The 23,117-nt window shown below is 44.1% G+C and overlaps 2 protein-coding genes across 5 annotated transcripts in view; one reads left to right on the top strand and one right to left on the bottom strand.

The window, feature by feature from the left end:
• Positions 1–22,984, top strand: part of LOC111158754 (integrin subunit alpha E) — a 74,550-nt gene extending 51,566 nt beyond the window's left edge. The window contains exons 22-31 of one of the 4 annotated variants that reach the window (XM_022521008.1): positions 124–222; positions 755–834; positions 1,547–1,624; positions 2,100–2,163; positions 2,251–2,358; positions 5,636–5,692; positions 5,999–6,094; positions 7,649–7,744; positions 12,226–12,339; positions 22,926–22,984. In XM_022521008.1, coding sequence (XP_022376716.1) covers positions 124–222; positions 755–834; positions 1,547–1,624; positions 2,100–2,163; positions 2,251–2,358; positions 5,636–5,692; positions 5,999–6,094; positions 7,649–7,744; positions 12,226–12,339; positions 22,926–22,943 — 810 coding nt within the window. In that variant the 3' untranslated portion in view covers positions 22,944–22,984. Of the gene's footprint in view, positions 1–123; positions 223–754; positions 835–1,546; positions 1,625–2,099; positions 2,164–2,250; positions 2,359–5,635; positions 5,693–5,998; positions 6,095–7,648; positions 7,745–12,225; positions 12,340–14,121; positions 14,408–16,324; positions 16,383–22,925 lie in introns of those variants that run through there. The other 3 variants (XM_022521007.1, XM_022521006.1, XM_022521009.1) reach the window with 3 other exon arrangements.
• On the bottom strand, positions 3,011–5,437 carry LOC111158755 (histone H3 associated protein kinase). The gene has a single exon (XM_022521010.1). It carries the CDS (start codon positions 5,435–5,437, stop codon positions 3,119–3,121), a length of 2,319 nt encoding a protein of 772 aa, XP_022376718.1. The 3' UTR covers positions 3,011–3,118.
• Positions 22,985–23,117: the final 133 nt, after the last annotated feature.

The raw sequence follows: 23,117 nt of genomic DNA, 5'->3' as shown, positions 1-23,117 counted from the left end.
AGTGTCCCAAGGCTCCTGGCAGATGTCTGGCATGTAGAAAATCAGTGAATGTTTGTTGAATTGGTATCAGGAAACTGCTTCTTTTCTTGCTCTTTAAGAACAGTGTCTTCTCTGTGTTAACAGCCTCCTTCTCCAGACATTCACTGTGATGACCCTAAGCCAAATGCTTCTGAGTTGGCCATGAACTGCAAGATTGGTCACCCTGTACTCAAGAGGTCATCTGTGAGTGTTTGGGTTGGCTGACTCTTCTCACTGCCTTGGAGGTGGTGTCTCCTACATCCCAGTGCCATTTGAATCTTAGCAGTGGTCTCCACATTTCCCTTTATTGCAATCAATCCACTGCAGAGCATAGAGCTGCCAAGTTTGCTTTCAAAGTAAGGAGTGGTGGGCTGGGGGATACAGCCACAAACTGTTGACTCAGCCCCATACAGCAGAGTGAAGTTGGGAGTAGTATGGGAAGAGCAGCAGGCCCAAAGGTACGAGTGGTGAGTGAGTCCCTCATCTGCCACTGATGATCTTTGTGCTGTGCTCTGAAATGGTTTCCTCAACTGTGAAAGAGGAATAATGCTGTCTGCCCTGCTTACTCCGTATTGACATTGTGATGCTTATGTGGAATAATAGATGTGGAGGCATGCTGTGCTAAAAAATGTGAGGCATATGAATTCTTTCCCAGGTCAGTTTAGTTAGTAGGAAGCAGTTTGAATTGTGAATGGTAGAGAGGAATCAAGTGACCTTTTTTCCTTTTTTTAAATAGGCAAACTTTTCAGTAGTTTGGCAGCTAGAGGAGAATGCCTTTCCAAACCGGACAGCCGATATCACTGTGACAGTCACCAAGTAAGTGGGCCCTATGTCCCTGCAGGCCCAGGCTGTGGCCCTGGAAAAAGTCTCCCTCCCATGTGCATGTGTAAGGGCTGTGGCTCTGTCACTGCTCAGGAAGAGCCTCAGTGAACCCACAGAAGGAATCTGTGCTGCTGCAGTGACTTGGTTTTCACTTCTTGTTATCAGAGTTGTTTAAAATGTCCTTTTATTGACACACAAAGCAAAACTATGGTATAATCTAGTAAATGAGACTTGGACAGAGGTTCTATTCCTGTCATTTCACTTGGAGAAGCCCCATCATCTGTGAAACTTCTGTTTTGGGGGTAGGGTATGGGTATAGTGGTGGGAAAGGTTTCTCAAACAGGGATGATTCTGTCCATCAGGGGCAATGCCTGAAAACATTTTTGGTTGCCACAACTTGTGGGGTGCGGGAATGCTTCTGGTATCTAGTGGATAGAGGCCAGGGATGCTGCTAAACATCATACAGTATACAAGATGGTCTCTCACGAAAAATTATTTGGCCCAAAATGTCATTATTGTCAAGGTTGAGAAACCCTTTTTAAACCAATGTTTCTGCAACTATGGTCTTCTAGCAAGTCTTCTGCACTTTAATTACTTATCTTCAAGCATCTTTTCTTATCTGACTCTCCCTGACCCGAGAAGCCAAGGTATATAAGCAGCTGTGTACAAAGTGGGTGAGCTGTGAACTGACGCTCTTATTTCCTAGTTTCAATGACAGAAATTCTTCAGTCAAACAGAGCCACAGCCTTCAATTCAAGCATGCCTTCATCGCAGTTCTTCCGAAGTAAGTACTTCCAAGGGGCCAACACCTGCAGCTTCAGGTGGTCAGGGTGGATGTTAGCATTCCCCATCTCGGACAGGAGGCTGCTTAAAATCCAGGCTCCCACTGATCGCTAAGGGATGAAGTTTGGCCCTAGAAACCCCATGGTAGTAATCAAGGGAGGAGCAGTACCAACTGGTCTTAATATTAAAGATTACTGATGTAATACTAAGGAGGGAAGAGAGGCGCTGTGGGACTGGGAAAGAAGGAAGGCGAGAAGGCCACCAAGGATTAACAATTAGACACAGAACCAGCCCAAATATACAGAATTCAAATATTTCTACCTGAACCGCCCTACCACCACTTTACATTTTGATATTCAGCTTTGATTCTTCTTAAGGATATGGTGCCCTCTGTCCTAGTGTATCCGACTGGTAGCATTCAAGCTCATTTGAAAGGAAGGGGCCTTGAGGCCTAACAAATATCCTCTCATTTGCAGACCTTCAGTGATGTACATGAACACAAGCCAGGGGCTTTCTGTCTATAAAGAATTCCTCTTCAATGTAAGTGCTTAATGCTTATTATTGCAAAGTTACAGGTGGCAAAACAACACCAGTTTTGATTTCCCATTCTCTGATTCTATTTTGTAGATACATGGGGAAAATCTCTTCAGAGCTGTATTCCAGCTGCAAATTTGTGTTCCAATCAAATTACAAGGTCTCCAGTTTATAAGAGTGAAAAACCTGACGAAGATTCAGGTACTTAGAAGTTTTTTTTCTTTTGTTTTTTATCACAATCACCTCTCTTTCCAGAATGACTGTGGATTCTTAAAGGTATAAAACTAGAATTCTAGGAAAGGAGTAAAAACAAGTTTAGTTAACTTAGGAACACATTAGGAGTAAATTATCAGTCATGTTCACAAGAAATAGCAACCATTCAGTTCTTAAAACATTTCAGTTTTCCTTCCCTTGATGAAAAATAAGCAAAAATTCAAACCTTTTTAATACCCATTTATATATTTATTTTCCCTTTGAAAAACTGATAAATTCTGCTTCTTTGTAATTGACAAATAAGTTTGATAAACAGGTATTTCTTGCCCTTCTCCCTATAAATTTACCATCTTTCCTCCCTCCAGTCTGTCCCTGTCTTTGCTTTGCTACAGCCCCTTTGCTCTCAGTTGACTTCCCTTATGATACCCACAGCCACAGGCTCTGATCACTATGAAAGTTGAGGCCTTTGGCTTTTCTGAATTTTTTTTGCTCAGGGTTTATGAAATGTCTAGGTTCAAAAATGAATATATGGAAAGGCATTTACAGAATGGAGTCTGTTGACAGAAAGAGGGCTTATAAATTATAATCATTTGTTCCCAGGTATAGTTTATTTTTAAAGAACATTTGTTAATTTCTAGAAACATTTAGAATGGGAATTCCACCCTGCTCTGGGAATGGAGATTGAAAATAGCATCAGGGGCTGTAAGACCATTGTCCTCTCAGTTTGGGCCAGTAAGGCATCTCTGGCTTATTTAAATAGACTGTGCTGGCAAAGCAAGTCAGTGGCAGAACTGAAGTTCAGCATTGTCCTATAAAAATGCTGGATCTTTCTCTTCATTTGTTTCATGGCAGGGGTGTTACATTTAATCTTGAAGGTCATCTGTTTCAGAATCTTATCTGTTAGGTAATGGAGCCAGAGCACATTATTGTAAGGGTGATATTCACCCCAGCAGTTGTTGTTTTCCTTCCTCATTAGCCTATAGATCTCAAACTGGTAGTCACCTTCACCTGTAAATAGGTCCTCATCCATGGAAATGTCACAGAACACCACAATCCCATCCCGCTCCAACCGTGACAGTGTGTAGTCAATGATATTGACTTGCACTCCACGGGTGGGGATAGTGCTTGTCTTCCCATTGAGGGTGTAGTGGAGCTCTTTGAGGCTGGTTTTCTTTAAGAGCACGTTCCCCCAATGTAAGTCTCGGTGCTCAAAGTGCAGTGATGCCTCTGCCACCGCGAGGGATGCTGTGATCTGGTGTAGGATGCTCTTTGCAGTAGCCATGGAGGACAACTTCGTTCTCATTTGCTCTAAGTCAGTACCTCCAAACTCAAATTCCAGTACAATGAAGAGCTGGTCTTCCTCAAAAAAGTCAGGCCGGTCATTTGCAGACCCTTTAGTTGAGTTATAATGGTCCCAGGCTGTGAGAAGCAAGGGAGGATAAGATCCTTGAACACAGTGCACTGAGTTCAAACCAATAAAGCCTTCCGTACGGTTGCATACCTCATCAGACAAGAGGCTCAACTCTTTGGAGATGATTATCTCTGGCAGAATTTCCTCAAAAGTTTTTTGATGGGCTCCATTGACTAAATCTTGTCCTTCAATAGCAATGATTTTTAGGGCAACAGGTGTGTTATTAGCAACTGTTTGAAACACTTCTCCAAACACTCCTTCGCCAATCTTCTGACAGCACTCCAATTTTTCTGTGGAAAGGCAATAGCTAAAGGGGATAGGACCTTCCTGATTGCATTCCCCATAAACTTTCTCAGCATCACATGCCTTTTTGTCTGTGACATGTAGTGTCTTTAAGGGGGTTAGCAAATACATGGAAGAGCAGTGCCAAGGAGACAGAGCACTATTTGTTCTGTTCATAACAGGAGGGTTTGAATATTCGGATATGAGGGACTCAGAGAGAGAACTGGCAATGGTGTGGCTGCTGCAAACTTCTGACACAGCAGTCACCATCTTCTTCTTGTGGAAACTGAAGGAAGCCCTGGCTTTGGTCCAAGAGCAGGCGTTCTGTAAATGAGTCAGGTCCTGGGTGAGGAATGAGTCTTTTTCCATCTTTTGGTTCCTCTTAAACTGGTGATAATGGAGAAGGGAGGTTTCTACTGTTTCCTGAAGTTTCCTTTTTCGCCTAGGCCCAGTTCTCTCAAACCTGTTGATTTCCCCAGGTACAATACAGCTCTTGCAACCATCTGCCTCCTGGTCCATCTGGGCAGCCCCTTGAGACCCAATCTCTTGACAGGAGTCCTGGTCTGTGGCCCTCTTCTTACCAATGCTTGATAAACCTGGCCTCTCCAACCTCTTCCCAGCCCATTCCCTTTCACAGCAAGACTCCCTCATATTCTTCCCATCTGCCCCAAACTCAGAATCTTCAGGGTTTCCAAAATCCATAAGACTAAAGAGAGCTGACCTGAGGCTGGCATGGGCTTGGTGGGCCAGTCTGGTGAACCTGCTTCCTCCCGTTGCTGCCTCCTGGAAGCCATGGAGGGATGTTGGGTCCCGGGAGGCTGTTGGGAGGTGGAAGCCGCTCGGAACTTCGGAGGCCGCATCCAGAGAGGCGGAGGGGCCGGGGCCGGGAGAGGCCAGACTGCTGAACAGGGAGGCACTGGTGCCCAGCTCGCCGCCGTCCCCGGGCTGGTTGCACGTACTGAGGTCCGGGCTGAGGCGGCCTGGGTTGCCGTTAGGGAAGGGCGGCGGTCCAAGCGGGCCGCAGGGGGTGCTGCACTTTTGCGGAGGCCGAGCTCGCAGCCTCAGGCGTCGTGGAGTCTCGATCAGACTCGGCCAGTCCTTGGAGGCTTGACCTCCAGGGCGCCTCCGCCGCTGACCTACCGGAGCGCCGAGGAAGTCAGGGTCGTCGGGATCGTCGGAAGCGATAGACCCCGAGGGGCCGCCGCTGCCAGCGTCGCTGCTACTACTGCTGCTGCTGCTGAAAAAACGCTTCCGGTCTTGCGGCGGGAACCACTGCGCGACTGCCCGGTCCGGCCGCCGCCGCGGCCTCCCGCCGCCCACAGCCCCATACGTTCGGAAGAGGCGATTCCCGAGTCGCTGGCGTGACGCCGCCATGGTCGGCACCCGCCCGGAGATTCAAATGGAAACACCGCGAGATTTCCTTAAGACAGACACACGGGCGGGCCTGACTGCTGGGTCCTAGCGTCCGGCCGTAGGCATGCGCATCACAAAGGGTCCCGCGGGAGGTAGGAGAGGGTGGGTGACTGGCAGTTTGGCGTCTTCTTATCCGTACTGTCATGGCTCTCGTTTCAGGCCAACACTAAGTGCAACTACAGTCTGGAGAAAGAATGTGGGAAAGACCCCGTTTGGGTGAGCGCGGCCGTCCCGAGGGCTTAGGGAGGGAGGAGGGCTTGGAGCGGGTGACGTGAGCGGCGCGGGGCTGCGGCTGCTGCTGGCGTTCACTGCTGAAAGCGAATGCAGGGTGGCCTCCAGGCTCTCCTTAGCCTCTTCTCTGGGTCAGGTCAGCCACGGTTGCGGCTTTGCTTGAGCCAAGGTGAGCGCTGAACCTGTTCGCACCCTCTATTCTGGAACTTGAACGTGCTCTGCGTACTGTTAAGTTTTCTGCCTTTTCACTCAAAAGGGGATAGTGCTAACTGTAATCAGTTTCCTTTTCAGTATGTGGACCAATGGTATTCAGTGAACTGCACCATCACTTCAAATAAAGAAAATGTAACGGTGGCTGCAGAGCTCTCCTTGAATCAGTCTCAGCAGGTACTTGAGTTGGTGAATGCTTCAGATTTGATTGTTCTGCTGCTCATGTGCATCGGCTCCCTGTCCTAGAAAAGTTAATAGCATCTCAAATGTAACGTGTCCAAAACAGGTGTCTTGATTCACCTTTTTTTTTTTAAAGATTTTTTTATTTACTCATTTGACAGATAGAGATCACAAGTAGGTAGAGAGACAGGCAGAGAGAGAGGAGGAAGCAGGCTCCCCGCTGAGCAGAGAGCCCGATGCGGGGCTCGGTCCCAGGACCCTGGGATCATGACCTGAGCCGAAGGCAGAGGCTTTAACCCACTGAGCCACCCAGGCGCCCCTTGATTCACCTTTTGCCCCAATCTGTTCTTTACACAGTTACTTGGAGTAATATACTAGGGTAAGTGACTGTAGTTACTTAACATAGGAGATACTTGTGACTTCTTCCTTTCCTACATCCCCACATCTATTCCAGCCCCAAGCTCCATCATTCCACCTCCAAAATATGTTATAAATCCATTCACTTCTTTCCATCTCCACTGCTACTGTTGTAGTTCAGGACACCATCTCTTGCCCAGGCCGTTTCAGTAAGCTGTCTTTTCCTCCTGTCTCTGCTCTTGCCATGCCGTCTACAAATCTTTCTTCACATAACAGCTATCTTAAACATTGTGCCATGCCTCTGAAAAGAAAAAAGTGACATTTGAATGCACCCTGAGTAAAACACATACATTTTCAATGGCCTGCAAGGCACTACATGATCTAGTCTATGCTTCTTCAACTTTATCTCCTAGTACTCGGCTCTTTCCCACTTCGTATACTCCAGCTATTATGTCCTTTCTGTTTCTCCAATATTATTCTGGCCACAGGATCTTTGCCTCTGCTCTCCCTTCTCCCACTATTCTTCCCCTGTATCTTCATGTGCATGGTTTCTTATATTTAGCTCCGATGTTACCTTCTTAGAGAGGAATTTCCTGGTCACTCATTCTAAAGTGGGCATTAGGATGAAGTTTAACTTCTCACAGTGATCCAGGTAAGAATGATGATATCTGAACTGAAGGAGTAGCAATGAAGAATGGAGAAAAGGGACAGATGAGAGGAAAGAAAAAAAAAAAAAGAATTGTCAAAAACTGAATTGGGGCTGGTGAGTGAGTCTGTGACATGAGGTAAAGTGTATAGGAAAAGAAATTGGAGAATGATTGTAGGTTTCTTGCTTTGGTAACTTTGTGATTGCCAAGACAGCTAACCAGACAAGGGAATACAGGAGAAGGAACACGTTTAAAAGAAAAGATACTGGGGCGCCTGGGTGGCTCAGTGGGTTAAAGCCTCTGCCTTCGGCTCGGGTCATGATCCCAGAGTCCTGGGATCGAGCCCCGCATCGGGCTCTCTGCTCAGCAGGGAGCCTGCTTCCCTTCCTCTCTCTCTGCCTGTCTCTCTGCCTACTTGTGATCTCTGTCAAATAAATAAATAAAATTTAAAATAAATAAATAAATAAATAAAAATAAAAGAAAAGATACTGTTCAAAACAGTAAGTCTGTGTCTAAAATATGTTTTTATCTACCCTCCACCTTACAGTTACCAAGAGGTGTAAATGAACTGCAGATCCTTGGTGAAATCTATTTTGACAAATCTCTATATGAGGGGCTGAATGCAGAGAACCACAGAACTGAGGTAATCCCTGGCTATTTTCTGGTTTTCTGAGCAGTGTTCTGGGGAAAACTATGCCTAGCCTTAGGGTCTCTGTACAGGCAGCTCTTCCTGTTTTCAGTCTTGCTACCTCTGATTTGACTCTACTGCCATCTGCCTCTGGAACCTTGAATTAGTCAGCTTCTGCCTCAGTGTTTCCATCTTTGAAATGGCAATTGAATAAGAGGACTAAGCCGAAATAACTAGGCTGTAACCAATAGCTATGTATACTTTGATTTGAAAAATGTATCTTTAAAATATGCTAAGTGAGAAATTATTATCTTTTGTATACATTGACTGTCTTCCTAGTGTACAGCGTCAATGTTTATATTAACCAGTTACTCAGGAATGTGTAATTCTTTTATAAATTTTAAATTAAATGGTAGGACTCTTGGGATTTCTTTTGCAAAAGTGCGACAAGTCAAACTGATGTCTGTGAACTATGGGCTAAATAATCTTGTTGACACTTAAACTAAATGTGGTTAAGTGTCAGCTGGCAGCAGCGACTAACTTGAGAGATAATCCACCTATGGGCTCGTTGGTCAGGCATGATCATTACTGGAGGGAATGTCAAGAGAGTGACACTGGATTTCTAAATATTAGATCCTCTGATTTCTTTTCTGGAGGACGAGAAAGGAACAATTCTCCAGACATGTCAGAAATAACATTTCCTTTTTAAATATTTCCAATACAGAAAATTATAGGAATCGCTCCATTATCCCACTGCCCAGTTTAAAAAAAAAAGAACAGCAAGAAAATCCAAGCTTTATAGAAAAATATCAAATGAAAAATAATGGTTCCTCACCCCCCCATGTCCCCAATTTCTTCACAAAGAGTGTTACGATTAACAGTTTCGTATATGCACATATTTATAAATAATTTATTTCCCTCTCTTAGTGATGCATTTATTTCTGTACATAGATTCCCAATAATTATTTTCCTTCCTTTAAATTCAGCACCCTAAGCAAAGTATTAAGTTGTTCCTGACAATAAGCAAATAAGGTAGCGTGAACCTATGAGTATAAATAGCCATGTATCCAAGTGCATTTCATCTGCAAGTAAGGGAAGACTTCCACTAATGTACCATAAAGGCATCTGTTATTTGTCTGGTCAAGGACCTGGCTCCTTTGGATCTTGTGCCCTACCATCTGTGTTGGTGCCGCCTTCCCTTGTAGCCTGCACAAAGATGCCACCTTTCCCAGTGCTGTTTCTTCATATGGCAGGATACAAAATAGGACGCAAGAGATCAGTAGATGCAAAAGGAATTTTTCCAAGTGTGTATTCCCTTTTTAGGGAGGGAAATTTTCCTAAAAACTCCCAGCAGCTATCTCTTTACAGCTTTTCAGTGAGAACTGGCTCTCATGTCAATCACTGGCAAAGGGGAATAGCTCTGTCATGATTAGCTTAGACCAGTCATGATTTCTGAATGGAAATTAAAAGGAGAGAATGGTTGTTGGGTAGGCCACCATCAGTGTTTGACTACAAGCACGAGTATTCTGTGTCCTGTTTCTCTGTCCATCTTAACCAGGGTAGCTTTATGTCAAATTTGGAACTTTTGGGTTTAGAAGAGGAAAGGGGGAAGCGACTTTGAGAAAGAGGAGCATTTCTTCTACTGAAATCTGTCCTGTTACATCACTATGACCTTGGGACTTGTTTAATTACTTTCCTAAACCCAGATTCTCAAGTCCTTCCCCACTGCCCTCCACTTCACTCTTCCATAGAAGAAAAACCAGCTTTCTTCTTTTTCTTCCTCCCTCTCTGTTGCTTTGCTCCCTCCCTATTTGCAAAGCCCAGAACTTAACTCCCGTTAACCTCAGCTACATGTGAATTAAATAGTTACCTGGAGGGTCAACTATAGGAAGTAACCAGCATTTATAACTTAATTGGAAGAGGCCTTAAAGGTGAATTTGTTCAGGGGTGCCTGAGTGGTTGAGTTAGTTGAGCATTCAGCTCTTGGTTTCAGCTCAGGTCATGATCTCAGGGTCAAGGGATGGAGCCCCTCATCAGTCTCTGTGCTCAGCACAGAGTCCACTAAAGATTCTCTCCCTCTTCCTCTGCCTTTCCCTGCTTGCATAAGTGCATACTTGAACACGCACAGAAATAAAAAAATATTAAAGGTAAATTTGTACACCTTTCCAACTCACATAGAAATGATCTCCAAAGGCCTCCTGAACTTGGTGCCTAAATATGTGCATGAAAGGAGCTCAGTGTTTTGGGCAGGCAGAGAAGTCTTGGTGGCCCTCTGGCCCCACTTAAGTCCTGGGAAGCTCTGGCCATGGGAAGGCCATAACTGAGTCTCACTTGGGAAGCAGTGTCCCCTGAGCTTTCCAGCTGAGTCCTGTTAGTGAGAAGAGGACTTAGACTCCTAAAATTAAGACAGCCTTTAGACAACAATGCTGGAGTTGGCTTCTGATTGAAGAACTCTGTAAGGACATCTGACTCTTGAACAACGAGTGGGTTAGTGGTGTCAACTCCCCACATAGTCAAAAACCCATGTATAACTTTTAACTCCCCCAGAACTTTACTAATAGGAGACTGTGAACCAAAAGCCTTATTATATTAAATACTCTATTCTTATAATAAAGTAAGCTAGAGAAAAGAAAATGTTAAGAAAATCATAAAAGATACATTTACAGTACTGTGTTTATCCAAGAAAATCTGCAGATAAGCAGACCTATACAGTTCAAACCCGTGTTGTTGAAGGGTCAGCTGGAGTGTACATGGGTGCCATTTTGCATTTATTATCATGTCTTTGAGGTAACATACACTTTAGTTTGGTGACGAGCAGACCAGTATCTTTGTGATATATTTCATGTGGGATTTGTGCAAATTCAAAAGAGCTGTCGGAACAGAGTTGAAAAGGACGTAGAGATTATTTGAAATTGGTCATCATTTTGAAGAGGAGCTTGGGGCTCAAGGACGCAGAGTGGCATAGCTGGATGTAGAACTGATTTTCTATCTTTCAGTGTTCTCTAAAACCTAGAGATTGTAATTCACTGAGAGTTCTGTTAAACTATCAAAGAATCCTTAACAGATCTCCTGACAGACCAAAATAATTGGAAGTATTTTGTTCCTTAGATAATTTTATTGTGCTGTTGTTGGTGTGTTTTTTCCATCCAGTGTTTGTTCTCTTTGCTTTTCATGGATTCTTTTCGTGTATCTAGTTCAGAGATTCTTTCGTCAGCCATGCCAGTCTACTAATGAGCTCATCAAAGGCATTCATCATTTCTCTTACAGTGGTTTTTTTTTTTTTTAATCTCTAGCATATCTTTTGGTTCTTTTCTTTCCTTCTTTCTTTCTGTCTGTCTGTCTGTCTTGTTCTTTCCATCGCTGCTTAATTACCTCTCTGTTCTTTGTCTTTGTTCTTACATGTGGTCTACTTTATCCATTAGAGCCCTTACCATATTAATCATAATTGTTTTAAATTTCAGGTCCGATAATTCAAACATCCTTTCTCTGTCTGGTTTTGATGCTTGCTTTGTGTCTTCAAATTGTGTTTTTTGTATGTTTTATAATTTTTTTCTTTTCTTTTTTTTTTCCCTGATAATTTTTTCTTGATAGCTGGACATGATATACCAGGTGAAAAGAACTGCTGTAAATAGGTCTTTACTAATGTGGTGAGGTGTGGGGAGGGGAAGTCCTCTACTATTCTATGATTAGGTTTCAGTCTTTTAGAGAGCCTATGCCTCTGGGCTGTGAACTTCACAAGTATTTCTCATTTTTTTTCAACCCCCTTAGATGGTACAGGATCCCTAGAATGGGCTTGAGTTGGGTATTTCCCTTACCCCAGGTCAGTTAGGCCCTGGTAATACCTTAGCACGTTAGGCTCTAATTAACTAGTTTCCCCTGAGGGTAGGCCAGTCAGAGTGCTCTGGCCTATTTCAAAATGGTTCCTTTTCCTCTCCCCTTGCCAGAAGCACAAAGGGATTTTTCTCCAGTATTTACTGTAGGAATGTGGCAGAGCTCCTGGAAGAAAACCTTATAGTATTGTGGGGGCTCCATTATGACTGGGTTCCCTTGGGTTTTTAACTCTGAGAGTTGTCAATATTGAGCTTCTTATAATTCATTGATTACAGATCAGGTTTTCTTACACGAGCACTGGGAAGACTCTGCTTCCTATATTTGTCTTTCTCCCTCACCGGTCTTAGAGGCAGCAGTTTGCCAAGTGTCTTCCCTCTCTTAGAAACTCAAGAGTTGTTGATTTTTCGGTCTGTTCAGCTTTGTACTTGTTAGTATGGAGTGGTGCCCATCATGCACTCTACATGCAGGATCAGAAACTGGAAGTCGCATTAGATAATTTTAGATGATGCAATCAAGAAATGTTTAGCTTTTTGTTTTACTTTCAGCCTCGGTCAATATACAGAGTGTTGCCAAGTTCTCCTATTTCGTTTCTTAAAATAACATGTAGAATTTTTTCCTCATCTCCTTTAGCAGACTTATTGGATGATCTCCTTGTCTTGTTCCAGATCACTGTCATCTTCCTGAAAGAGGAGCGTTATCTGCCTGTCTTTGTTATCATTATTATAAGCAGTGGTTGTGGCCTTCTGGCTTTGACTCTGATTATAATCATCCTATTCCAGGTCAGTTCTACTCATGTGAAATATCAGAGTACAGAGGGATTTTTCTAAAACAGATATGATGATCATTACCCTATTTATATCCTTTACTTTCCTTCCCCTGTTTTAATGTTCAAACTGTTTTGCTGCTTTCATGGCCCTCACTCTGTGGCCTCTGCCCCTCTCCACCCTTAAGTCTCACTTTTTCCTCTGAACACCTGGAACTGAGTAAGTTTGTGTTTCTGTGCTTGCTATCCATACTGCTATCCCTCCACACCAATGCCTTTCCCCACTTTTCCACCTTGTTCACATTCTTCCCTTAAATCTCAGCCCAGAGATTCCTCAGTCTCTAAGCTGAGTTCTATGCTTTTCCTGTGAACAAGCTGTTTTCTGGAAACCCTTCCAAGTGGCAGTCATCACACTGTATTGTAATTATTTTTGTTCCTACTAGATTGTAAGTTTCTTTTTTTAAGACTTTTTTATTTTTAAGCAATCTTTACACCCAGCATGAGGCTTAAACTTACAGCCCTGAGATCGAGAGTCACTAAGCCAGCCAAGTGCTCCTAGACTGTGAGTTTCTTGATGTAGGAGGCCATACTATCCATAGTAGGCTGCATATTTTTACATAAATAAGATGCATTACAGCTCAAACTATAATACTTTGCAGAATTAGTTAAGTTAAAAAGGTTAAGGAGTTTGGGGACTTAATAGGAAGGTGATTTTTCACTTCTGACTGGAGAATGAGCACCAGAAAAGGCTTATGGAAAGGCAGCATTTAAGATGGCTCTTGTACAGATGTAGTGAAAAGAAGGGGTACATGTATCCCAATGTTCATAGCAGCAAGGTCCACAATAGCTAAACTGTGGAAGGAGCCAAGATGTCCTTCAGCAGATGAATGGATAAAGAGGATATGGTCCATATGTACACTGGAATATTATTCAGCCATCAGGAAGGATGAATACCTATCATTTACATCAACGTGGATAGAACTGAAGGGTGTCATGCTAAGTGAAATAAGTCAGTCAGAGAAACGTAGTTATTGTATGGTTGCACTCATATGTGGAACATAGGAATAGTGCAGAGGACCATAGGAGAAGGGAGGGAAAAGTGAATGGGAAGAAATCAGAGAGGGAGACAAATGACGAGAGACTCTTGACTCCAGGAAACAAACTGAGGGTCACAGAAGGGAGAAGGTGGGGGGATGGGGTAACTGGGTCATGGGCATTAAGGAGGGGACCTGCTGTGATGAGCCCTGGGTGTTATATGCCCCTAATGAATCATTGAACACTACATAAAAAACTAATGATGTACTATATGTTAGTTAACTGAATTTAAATTAAAAAAATTTTTAAAAATATAATAGTTCCTCATTAAAAAAAAACAGATCCTGAAGGATCAGATAATCAGGGAGAGATTCAGAGGAGGCATGAAAAGCAGAGGAGTATAGGAGCTATTTTGGCAACAACTAGATAATGGTTTTCTAAAACAAGTGGGTATCTTAGGTCTGTAATGGGACTTCCCCTTGTTTGTTTTAGTGTGGCTTATTTATTTATTTATTTATTATTTTTTAATTTTTAAAAAAATTTTTTATAAACATATATTTTTATCCCCAGGGGTACAGGTCTGTGAATCGCCAGGTTTACACACTTCACAGCACTCACCATAGCACATACCCTCCCTAATGTCCATAACCCCACCCCCCTTTTCCCAACCCCCCTCTCCCCAGCAACCCTCAGTTTGTTTTGTGAGATTAAGAGTCACTTATGGTTTGTCTCCCTCCCAATCCCATCTTGTTTCATTTATTAGTGTGGCTTTTTTAAAAGAAAATACCAAAACCTGAACTTGGACAACACAAGGAAGACTCAGCTGAAATCAGAAAATCTGCTCACAGAAGACAATTAGGACCAGCTTCCTCATCTTTGGGGAGAGAACATCAACCAGTTTTCGTGTCTTTTTTTTTTTTTTTTTTTAAAGGATGATCTAGAGTAGAATCTAACAAATTGTTTGAGGAATATTGTTTTTTAACCATACATTGTCCCAAAAGTGCTTGTATGTTTTGCAGAAAATAAACTTGGGAAATATCTAATATTAAATAAAATTAAACTGTTTTCTTTACAGAAGTGCCTTTAATACAGAAATATACTTTGTGATATTTTTTCCCCAAGAGAAGGTACAGCAATTTCCAACCTTATTTGCCTAAGGATTGGCATTTCTATTAATGTTTCCCAACGTGGTCTTCTACAAAGTACATCTTGGGGGACAGTGGTCAGAAGCTTTTCCTAGTCTAGCATTTTCAAGATCCTAAGATGTTGCCTATTATTTCAAATCAGGCCATGAAAAAGCATCACCTGTAACAAATGTAAAAAGTAGAAAAACAGAAGTCACCAAAACAGGAACTAGGGAGGCGAAGAGAAAACCAAGACTTTGTTCTGTAGTTTCATTTCTGTTGTATGTATGAGTATATCTATTTAAATAATGCACTGTGCTAATCCTTACCCAGCTTCCTGCTTAGTGAATTGCTTAGGAGACTTTTGTTGCTCAGTAAATACTGTCATTAGGAGAGAGCACTCTTCCACAGGAGGAGATGGAACTGGCCTGGGAGTTGGGAGCACAGATTAGGGCCTCTAAGTCAGGGGTTTCTAACTTTTTTCTGTGTCATAGACCCCTTTGGTGGTCTGGTGAAACACAGGGACCCCTTTTCAGACTTTTCCCCAACATCATACTATGAAGATTTGAATCTAGTTTCTTCCATTAACATTTTACACTAGGCTCGCCTTATCACATATTTTCCCATCTATCCATCCATCAGCTTGTTTTTGAATATGTACAATAAAAGTTTACACATAGCCAATTATATTGACATATAATACTCAGAATATTTAAAAATTCTTATGGAAATACATGTGTTTCTTTATTAAAGTGTTAAAGCATCAGGTCTAATAACTAACCTTCTTTCAAAGTAGTGATGAGCTTAAAATGTATTTTGAGATATCTGCAATAATTGTAATGTGGAAAGATAGCTGTAATTTCTATTGGTGCCAAGATACAGATATTGCTAATATTGCTATGGTTTGTTGCCTACATTCATAATTAAAGGAAATGTTAAATTTCAGTTAAAGAGCAGGAAAAAAATATGTAACATATTTTTCATCCAACTTCACAGACCTCCTACGTTATATGTTCTGGTCCATTTAAGAAAAGCAGTGTCCTACGCTGGGCTTTGTACACGTGCAGCTAATTTTAACGATCACTCTGTTTTAGCTCTGTTTTATGGAGGAAGAAACAACCCCACAGGTCTGGTATATAGCAGAGCTGTTGGAACAGCAGCAGATCTCCAAATCTAATGACTTTTCCCAGAAAATCTTCCTGACGGACTTGGCAAGGCTACGGTGAAAGCCTTGGGTGAAGTGGTGGTTTTCAGACTTCTCTGGGCACAAGAGGTACAGGTGGAGCTCAGCATTTCAGGTTCCTTGGCCTTGTCCACTAAAGGCTCTTGGTGCTCTGGTCCAGCTCTGGCCCCAAAAATCTGCTTTTTTGGCAAGCACTCTAGATGATTTTCATGCAAGAGTCACCCCCTGGAGGATACTAGTTGTGAGAACAGAGCTTGTTCATCTGATTATACTTTGTCCATGGATAGGCCTTAACACAGACTTGGAATCTTGATGACGAAGAAGTTGCTTCAGGAGACAAATTTAACTTAATGCTCTGGCAGAATTATCTCTGAAATCTTCTATGAATATGCACACAAAAATAAAAGCTGAGTCACTCTGTCCTCAGACACTTCAAATATTCAGGCTAATGGCCAGAGGCAGGGTGATCAGGAATCAGTCCTTCCTTCCTTCCTTCTTTCCTTCCTTCTTGTCCCCCACCCCCTCTCTTACCACTCCACAAGGCTCCATGACCACCTACTTCATGAAGCCTGTGGTATAAAGAGTGCTAATGTCCCTTCCTCCACTCAAAATCCTATATGACAGATATATACCCAATTGTAACTCCCTAAATTGTACAGATCCTGTCCTTCGGGAATTTAGAGAACTTGAGGGATTGATTCTGGAAGCTTTCGTGAACGAGGCAGACCCCTTGAAGCCATGGAGGACTGAGGGGAGACCAGCCGTGGGCAAAAGCATGGAGGCTGGAAAATGAAGGATGCGATAAAGCATGCGAGCCAATTCGGCTGAAGCAGAGTGTGTCTAATGGAGCACGTGAGGCTGGAGAGCAGGTGCGGATGATAATTGCAATAAAGAATAACTTAAGGAAGAGTTGTGTATAAGGAACTGTGGGAAGACACAACTACTCACAGTACGATTTTTATGCAAGGATTTCCTGCTCATTCTCATTTCGCTACTACTTTAGTTCTGTGAATTTGAGAGTGGAGCAGAGTGGAGCAGATGGATATGAGGAATTTCTTGAAGGTCTGTGGGAGAAAGCACTGTAGGGAGCAGGAGGAAGAACAAGATGAGCTTGCTCTAAGACATACCGTGTTAGAGTTGGTTGACTTGAGTTGAATCTTTATCCTTTTTGGTGCTCAGTGGACCAACATTTGAGTCTACTCTTTTTTTTTTTTTTTTAAGATTTTATTTATTTGACAGAGAGAGAGAGATCACAAGTAGGCAGAGAGGCAGGCAGAGAGAGAGGGGAGGAAGCAGGCTCCCTGCGGAGCAGAGAGCCCAACTCGGGGCTTGATCCCAGGACCCTGGGATCATGACCTGAGTCGAAGGCAGAGGCTTTAACCCACTGAGCCACCCAGGCGCCCCGAGTCTACTCTTTTTTTTTTTTTTTTTTCAGCATAACAGTATTCACTCTTTTTGCACCACACCCAGTGCTCCATGCAATCCGTGCCCTCTCCAATACCCACCACCTGGTTCCCCCAACCTCCCACCCCCCACCCCTTCAAAACCCTCAGATTGTTTTTCAGAGTCCATAGTCTCTCATGGTTCATTCACCTCCCCTTCCAATTTCCCTCAACTCCCTTCTCCTCTTCATCTCCCCTTGTCCTCCATGTTATTTGTTATGCTCCACAAATAAGTGAAACCATATGATAATTGACTCTCTCTGCTTGATTTATTTCACTCAGCATAATCTCTTCCAGTCCCGTCCATGTTGCTACAAAAGTTGGGTATTCATCCTTTCTGATGGAGGCATAATACTCCATAGTGTGTATGGACCACATCTTCCTTATCCATTCGTCCATTGAAGGGCATCTTGGTTCTTTCCACAGTTTGGTGACCGTGGCCATTGCTGCTATAAACATTGGGGTACAGATGGCCCTTCTTTTCACTACATCTGTATCTTTGGGGTAAATACCCAGTAGTGCAATTGCAGGGTCATAGGGAAGCTCTATTTTTAATTTCTTGAGGAATCTCCACACTGTTTCCCAAAGTGGCTGCACCAACTTGCATTCCCACCAACAGTGTAAGAGGGTTCCCGAGTCTACTCTTTTTTTTTTTAATATTTTATTTATTTATTTGACAAAGAGAGATCACAAGTAGACGGAGAGGCAGGCAGAGAGAGAGAGAGAGAGAGAGGGAAGCAGGCTCCCTGCTGAGCAGAGAGCCCGATGCGGGACTCGATCCCAGGACCCCGAGATCATGACCTGAGCCGAAGGCAGTGGCCCAACCCACTGAGCCACCCAGGCGTCCCCGAGTCTACTCTTTTAAGCACTTGATATCTGCACAGAGTTTTTCCCCAGGTTGCATTTTGAGAACTAAGTAATGAATAACAATGCATCAATTAAGATGGGTCATGGGAGCCACTGATGGACTCAGAAATGCTTCCCACAGAGAGGATCTTTCTTTTCCTGTTGACCGTATTGAAATGACATTAATAATGCATCTGCTACTTCTTAAATGGACCAGTAATGTCTATTAACGGAATATGTTTTTCATAGCAGGATTATCAGAACAAGAGAAAAAATCAAAGGAGAAATTTGTGGGACGTTTTCTTTTTTAAAAGATTTATTTATTTATTTTATTTGACAGAGATCACAAGTAGGCAGAGAGGCAGGCGGGGGTGGTGCGAGGCGGGAAGCAGACTTGCTGCTGAGCAGAGAGCCCAATGCAGGGCTTGATCCAAGGACTCTGGGATCATGACCTGAGCTGAAGGCAGAGGCTTTAACCCACTGAGCCACCCAGGCACCCCATGCTTTGTGGGACCTTATGAAAAACCCTTTCCACACCATGCCTTTCCCACTCTTGTCCCTTCTGTGCCATCCAGGATGCTTGAGACTCTGAAGAAAGGCCAGGTCTGCAGATGGTCCTCAAAGGCCTTTCTTACATTGCTGTGACCTCCTTTTGTGCCCCAACATAGACTCAAATCTTCTACCTCTAGGCCCTGCATGAACCCTCCTCTCCTTGGGGGTGGGAAGCAGAAACACATTCACTATGTGTAAGTAATATCTGAACCTCCAAGAACCATATTATTTTATGGAATTTGTGAGGTTTTTAATTTCTCCTTGTCTTCCTTTAATTTGGGGGGGAGCATTTTCTGGGTTTGTTAGTATCCTCAGACTAAAGGAAAAGCTCTAATACTGGGAGAAGCCCTTACTAGGGCTGGAGAGAAAAGGAGGAAACCATGTGTCTTTGGAGGCCGCAGGGTGAACAAGTGATAACCTCCAGGCCTCTGATGGAAACACAGTAGTGCCACCCACCTGCAGCCAGCCCATGGTTTCCCTCCTAGAAACTCCTTCTCATCTCCTACAGAATGGGTTTTTCTTGATTAAAGGGGTGATTTCCTTGCAATTCTCCTGCTTCTAAGGCTCACTCTATTGTATCATACTTCCTCCTTTATAATCTCTAAAATTCATAGGAGAAGGAAGAGAGAATGGTATGGGGAAAAGGTTGGAATCAGAGTCAGGAGGGCCTGCTTTCCACTAAGTAAAGCACTAACACATTTCTTTGGGGGGACATGTGGAGGCTCTGCCTGTTTCAATTTTAACACCTGAGAATCTGCTATTTTTTTTTAAAGATTTACTTATTTATTCTAGAGAGAGAGAGAACATAAGTTGGGTGGGGGGTAGGAACAGAGGGAGAGGGAGAGAATCCTCAAGACTTCCCACTGAGCACAGAGCTTGACACAGGGCTCGATTCCAGGACCTAGAGATCATGACCTGAGCCAAAATCAAGTCGGATACTCATCCAACTGAGCCACCCAGGCACCCTGAGGATCCACCATATTTTTAACTAGAGATTATCCCAGGACACAGAGCAGACCAAGATGGCCACAGCAATGGGTTCAAACCACACAGAACAATAGGTTTAAAATGTTGGCAGGTCTTAGGAGTAAGTGAGATGAAAGAAAAAGGAAAAAGGCCCTTTAGAAATTCATTTTATAATTCCCCATCACTTTATTGCTGGTACCTTAGGTCACTGAGCTAGACAAAGTCTTGTGAACAAGATGAGAATAGATAAATTCACTCACTGCCAAGCCTTCTTTCAAGTGGACAGCACTCATAATGAAGCATCATGTAGACACCTTTGGGAGAGGAGAGGGAAGGGATGTGTGGTGAGGCAGGGAGGGTTTTTGGCTACTCTGAAGACAGGCCATTCATCCCTGACCCCTTGCAGGAAGTGAAGTTTCAAGGCACTCAGTCAGTTCTTGCCATGCCAGAGTGCTCTCTCCCCCAGCAGCAGTGGGAGCTCCCAAAGATGGTGCCCATTCTCTTGAATGACCCCTCACTCTGATACGGCATCATGAGAGAGTCTGTTGTCCTTTGAGGAGCCCTCTATGACTGGGCCTCAGCAGTGACCTCCCTCCACAGTAGCAGGGCAAATGTGTGAGCTCCACACTGTCATCCAGAGAAGCCACGGGTTCTAGAGGACTGAGCCTTGAGTGGATGGCTGGGAGACCCAGGACTGACTATAGCTTCTCAGGTGACCTAGGACCTTGTTCCATCAAATGCGTAATAGGATTGAGAGTTACCTCTCTGGCTGGGTTCACAGAGTGAGTCACATGAGTTAATGTGGAAACTGTAAAGCACTGTGCTTATTGTGACAGTGGACATCATTGCTTGGGCTGCAGAGCCAGATCACCTGGATTCAAATTCTGGCTCAGATGCTTACTAGGAGACACTTCTAGCCTCTTAGGGAAATGTAAACATAATGATTGTACCAACCACGTAGGCGTTACGGTTGTGATGATTAAGTGAGCCAACAAACGTAATGCATCCAGAAGAAGGCTGAGCAAGCAGTGGGTGCTGAGACACCTTGCTGGGGAAGATCACTGGAACAGGGTACTTGGGGGCTCTTAAGACTGTGGCCATGGGGTTAGGTAGAAACTGGAGAACCTGTCACTCAAAAGCAACAGGCAGGGCGCCTGGGTGGCTCAGTGGGTTAAAGCCTCTGCCTTCGGCTCAGGTCATGATCCCAGGGTCCTGGGATCGAGCCCCGCATCGGGCTCTCTGCTCTCTGGGGAGTCCGCTTCCTCCTCTCTCTCTGCCTGCCTCTCTGCCTACTTGTGATCTCTGTCAAATAAATAAATAAAATAAAATAAAATTTAAAAAGTAACAGGCAATTTTCTTTCAAGTGGAGAATACATCTTAGTTTTGGAAACATCCCTGACTTAGAATTTTATAAGGGAAATGTAAAAAGCATAGGCCCCTTCTCCCACTTCAGGTGTATTGAGTGTCAAGCTGAACTTGTGGGGGTGGTGAGCTGTCCTCCCATGCGGAGGATTGCAGACACTTGGGTTTGCAGCTTTCCAGAAGCATTTCACACAGTGTTTTGACCATGACCCCAGGAAGAAATACATTCCACGTCATATGCACACACTCATACTCCAAACAACAGTTTCATGAAACTGTGCTTACACTTGCTTCCTTAATAAGCACACTGATACCTCTCTCTCTCTCTCTCTCTCTCTCTTTCTTTCTCTTTCTCTCTTCCTCTTTTGAGCAGGGGATATGCTGTTTGTAACCCAGTAAGTGGGTATCATGACCCACTGATGGGTCTGGACCTAGTAGTCTGAGAAGCTGTGCTATGAGGGAACCCACAGGAGGGGTCTGGCCTGACCCCAAAAGTGGCCCTTTCCCTTCCAGTTCTACCGCATGTGGTCCCTAAAGCTTTATGCCAGTTCTATCAGAAACTGCAGCCTGGTCTTCGCTCAGTCATGGGGTGTTCAGGAAGGGCTGCCCATACTGCAAATTAGAGCAGAGCCCCTTCTCTAAAGCCAGAGCGGCAGTCAGGACGAGCCACATATAGAGGACGGGGGGCTTTCCAGTTCAGCCTTAGCAGCAGCACACAGGGAGGGGCTGAGCAAGCAAGAACAGGGGAGTGTGCCCTGGACTGGGGCTAGCTGTAAGCTCTGCCCAATGACCTGGGTCCTCAGTTACCCAACCTGAGAAATGAAGGCCTGTGTCTCTGGGGATCTCACAGCAGAATAAATAGTCCAGGCCACAAAGCCTGGAAATCACTTTGGGGAGTGGAGAGACCCATTGTGGCACCATCTTATATGCAGCTTATGCAAGGATAAGGGGACCTGTGGAATGGTGTTTTTCAGCCTCAAGCTCTTTTTAAGCCAGATCTTGAGACCCTGAAAGGCTACTTTCCTCGTGGGCTCAGGTCGATAGAATCTTCACAGGTGTGATGTCACTCCATTGAGGCTGCCTCTCCCCTGAGTACTGGAGAGCCATGTGAAAGGAGCGCTGAGGAAGAGGCTGGTAGGAGAGTAAGGAAGTGAGGTCTAGTGACAATTCCCAAACCTTCCCCCCAGGATGATATCAGCTTCTAAAATCCCCACTCATGACTGGGACAGGACAGCAGCTCCAAATCCCTCCCTGTTTAAAAAATCGGAGCTGAGTTTGTTCACACACTTGACAAATATGTATTGAGTTAATATATGGCAGATACAGCAGTGGACATCAGACACAGATGTCCAAAGGCAAGGTCCCCATGCTCCAAGAGCTTATGGTCTTAGTGGGGGACACGGTCAATAAGTAAACAAGATCCTAGGCAAGAATGACAAGTGTTTTCAGGGAATAAGAAGGGTAAACGGGGAAGAAAGTGACTGGGGTAGGGGCCACTTTTGGTGGGACGGTAATAAGAATACATCTTTTGAGGAAATGGTGTTTGAATTTGATGAAAAGGTTTAAAGATCTCTGCTTCCCAAACGACGGTTTGAGAGCAAAATACAGATCCCCAGGCCCCATCCTAGACTTAGGGAATGAATATACCAGAGGCAGGGCACAGGGATTTGCATTTTGCCTCCAAATTATTCCCATGCACACTAAAACTGGACACCCACTGCCCTGTAGCCTTTACTTTTAGAGAGAGTCACCTTGGTGAACTTTTGGGACCCTTCCAAGCCCTGGAGACTGTGGTTCAGGGAAGGGAAGGTGTGTGAAGGGCCAGCGCAGAGAGGAGCAGGACTGCTTCCGGTCAGATGGCAGGATGCAGAAACACACAGGACCTGCCTTTCTGTGGCTGTCACAAGTTCTAAAACTGATCTAAAACTTCATCCCAGTGCCCATTCCCTCTTAATTTCACCTGTTGTGAGGAGAGGTGTGGTTTTAGCACCCTAGATTAGGCCCATCTCTTGCTCTGGGAACGTTTCAGACGGTTGGTTTGAACTCTTTCCAAGCATACTTTGTGATTCTTCCTGCATCTTGGCACCCCCAGCCCATCTGTCTGTCCTAGGTACCCTATGAGTTCTTCATGCTGTGGCTGCTGGGACCTGCTTGGCAACTGACTCCCTGGGAGCGTCTGGTTTTAAGTAACAGCAGCTGCTCCCAGAGCAACACCCACTTTATCACAGAGGACACAGGAGCCATGGGTCAGGCAAGTCTTCAGACTCCCTCAGCCTGTGTGGTG

Source organism: Enhydra lutris, unplaced genomic scaffold (assembly GCF_002288905.1).
Source record: "Enhydra lutris kenyoni isolate GAN:26980312 unplaced genomic scaffold, ASM228890v2 scaffoldscaffold63, whole genome shotgun sequence".
In the NCBI taxonomy this organism is placed as follows: domain Eukaryota; kingdom Metazoa; phylum Chordata; class Mammalia; order Carnivora; family Mustelidae; genus Enhydra; species Enhydra lutris.
Note: the sequence above shows the minus strand (reverse complement) of the source record. Positions and strands in the feature narration are given on the sequence as shown.

What these genes read in the sequence shown, in the direction of transcription:
- LOC111158755 (XM_022521010.1), bottom strand. Translation starts at nt 5,437, where the DNA reads ATGGCGGCGTCACGCCAGCGACTCGGGAATCGCCTCTTCCGAACGTAT.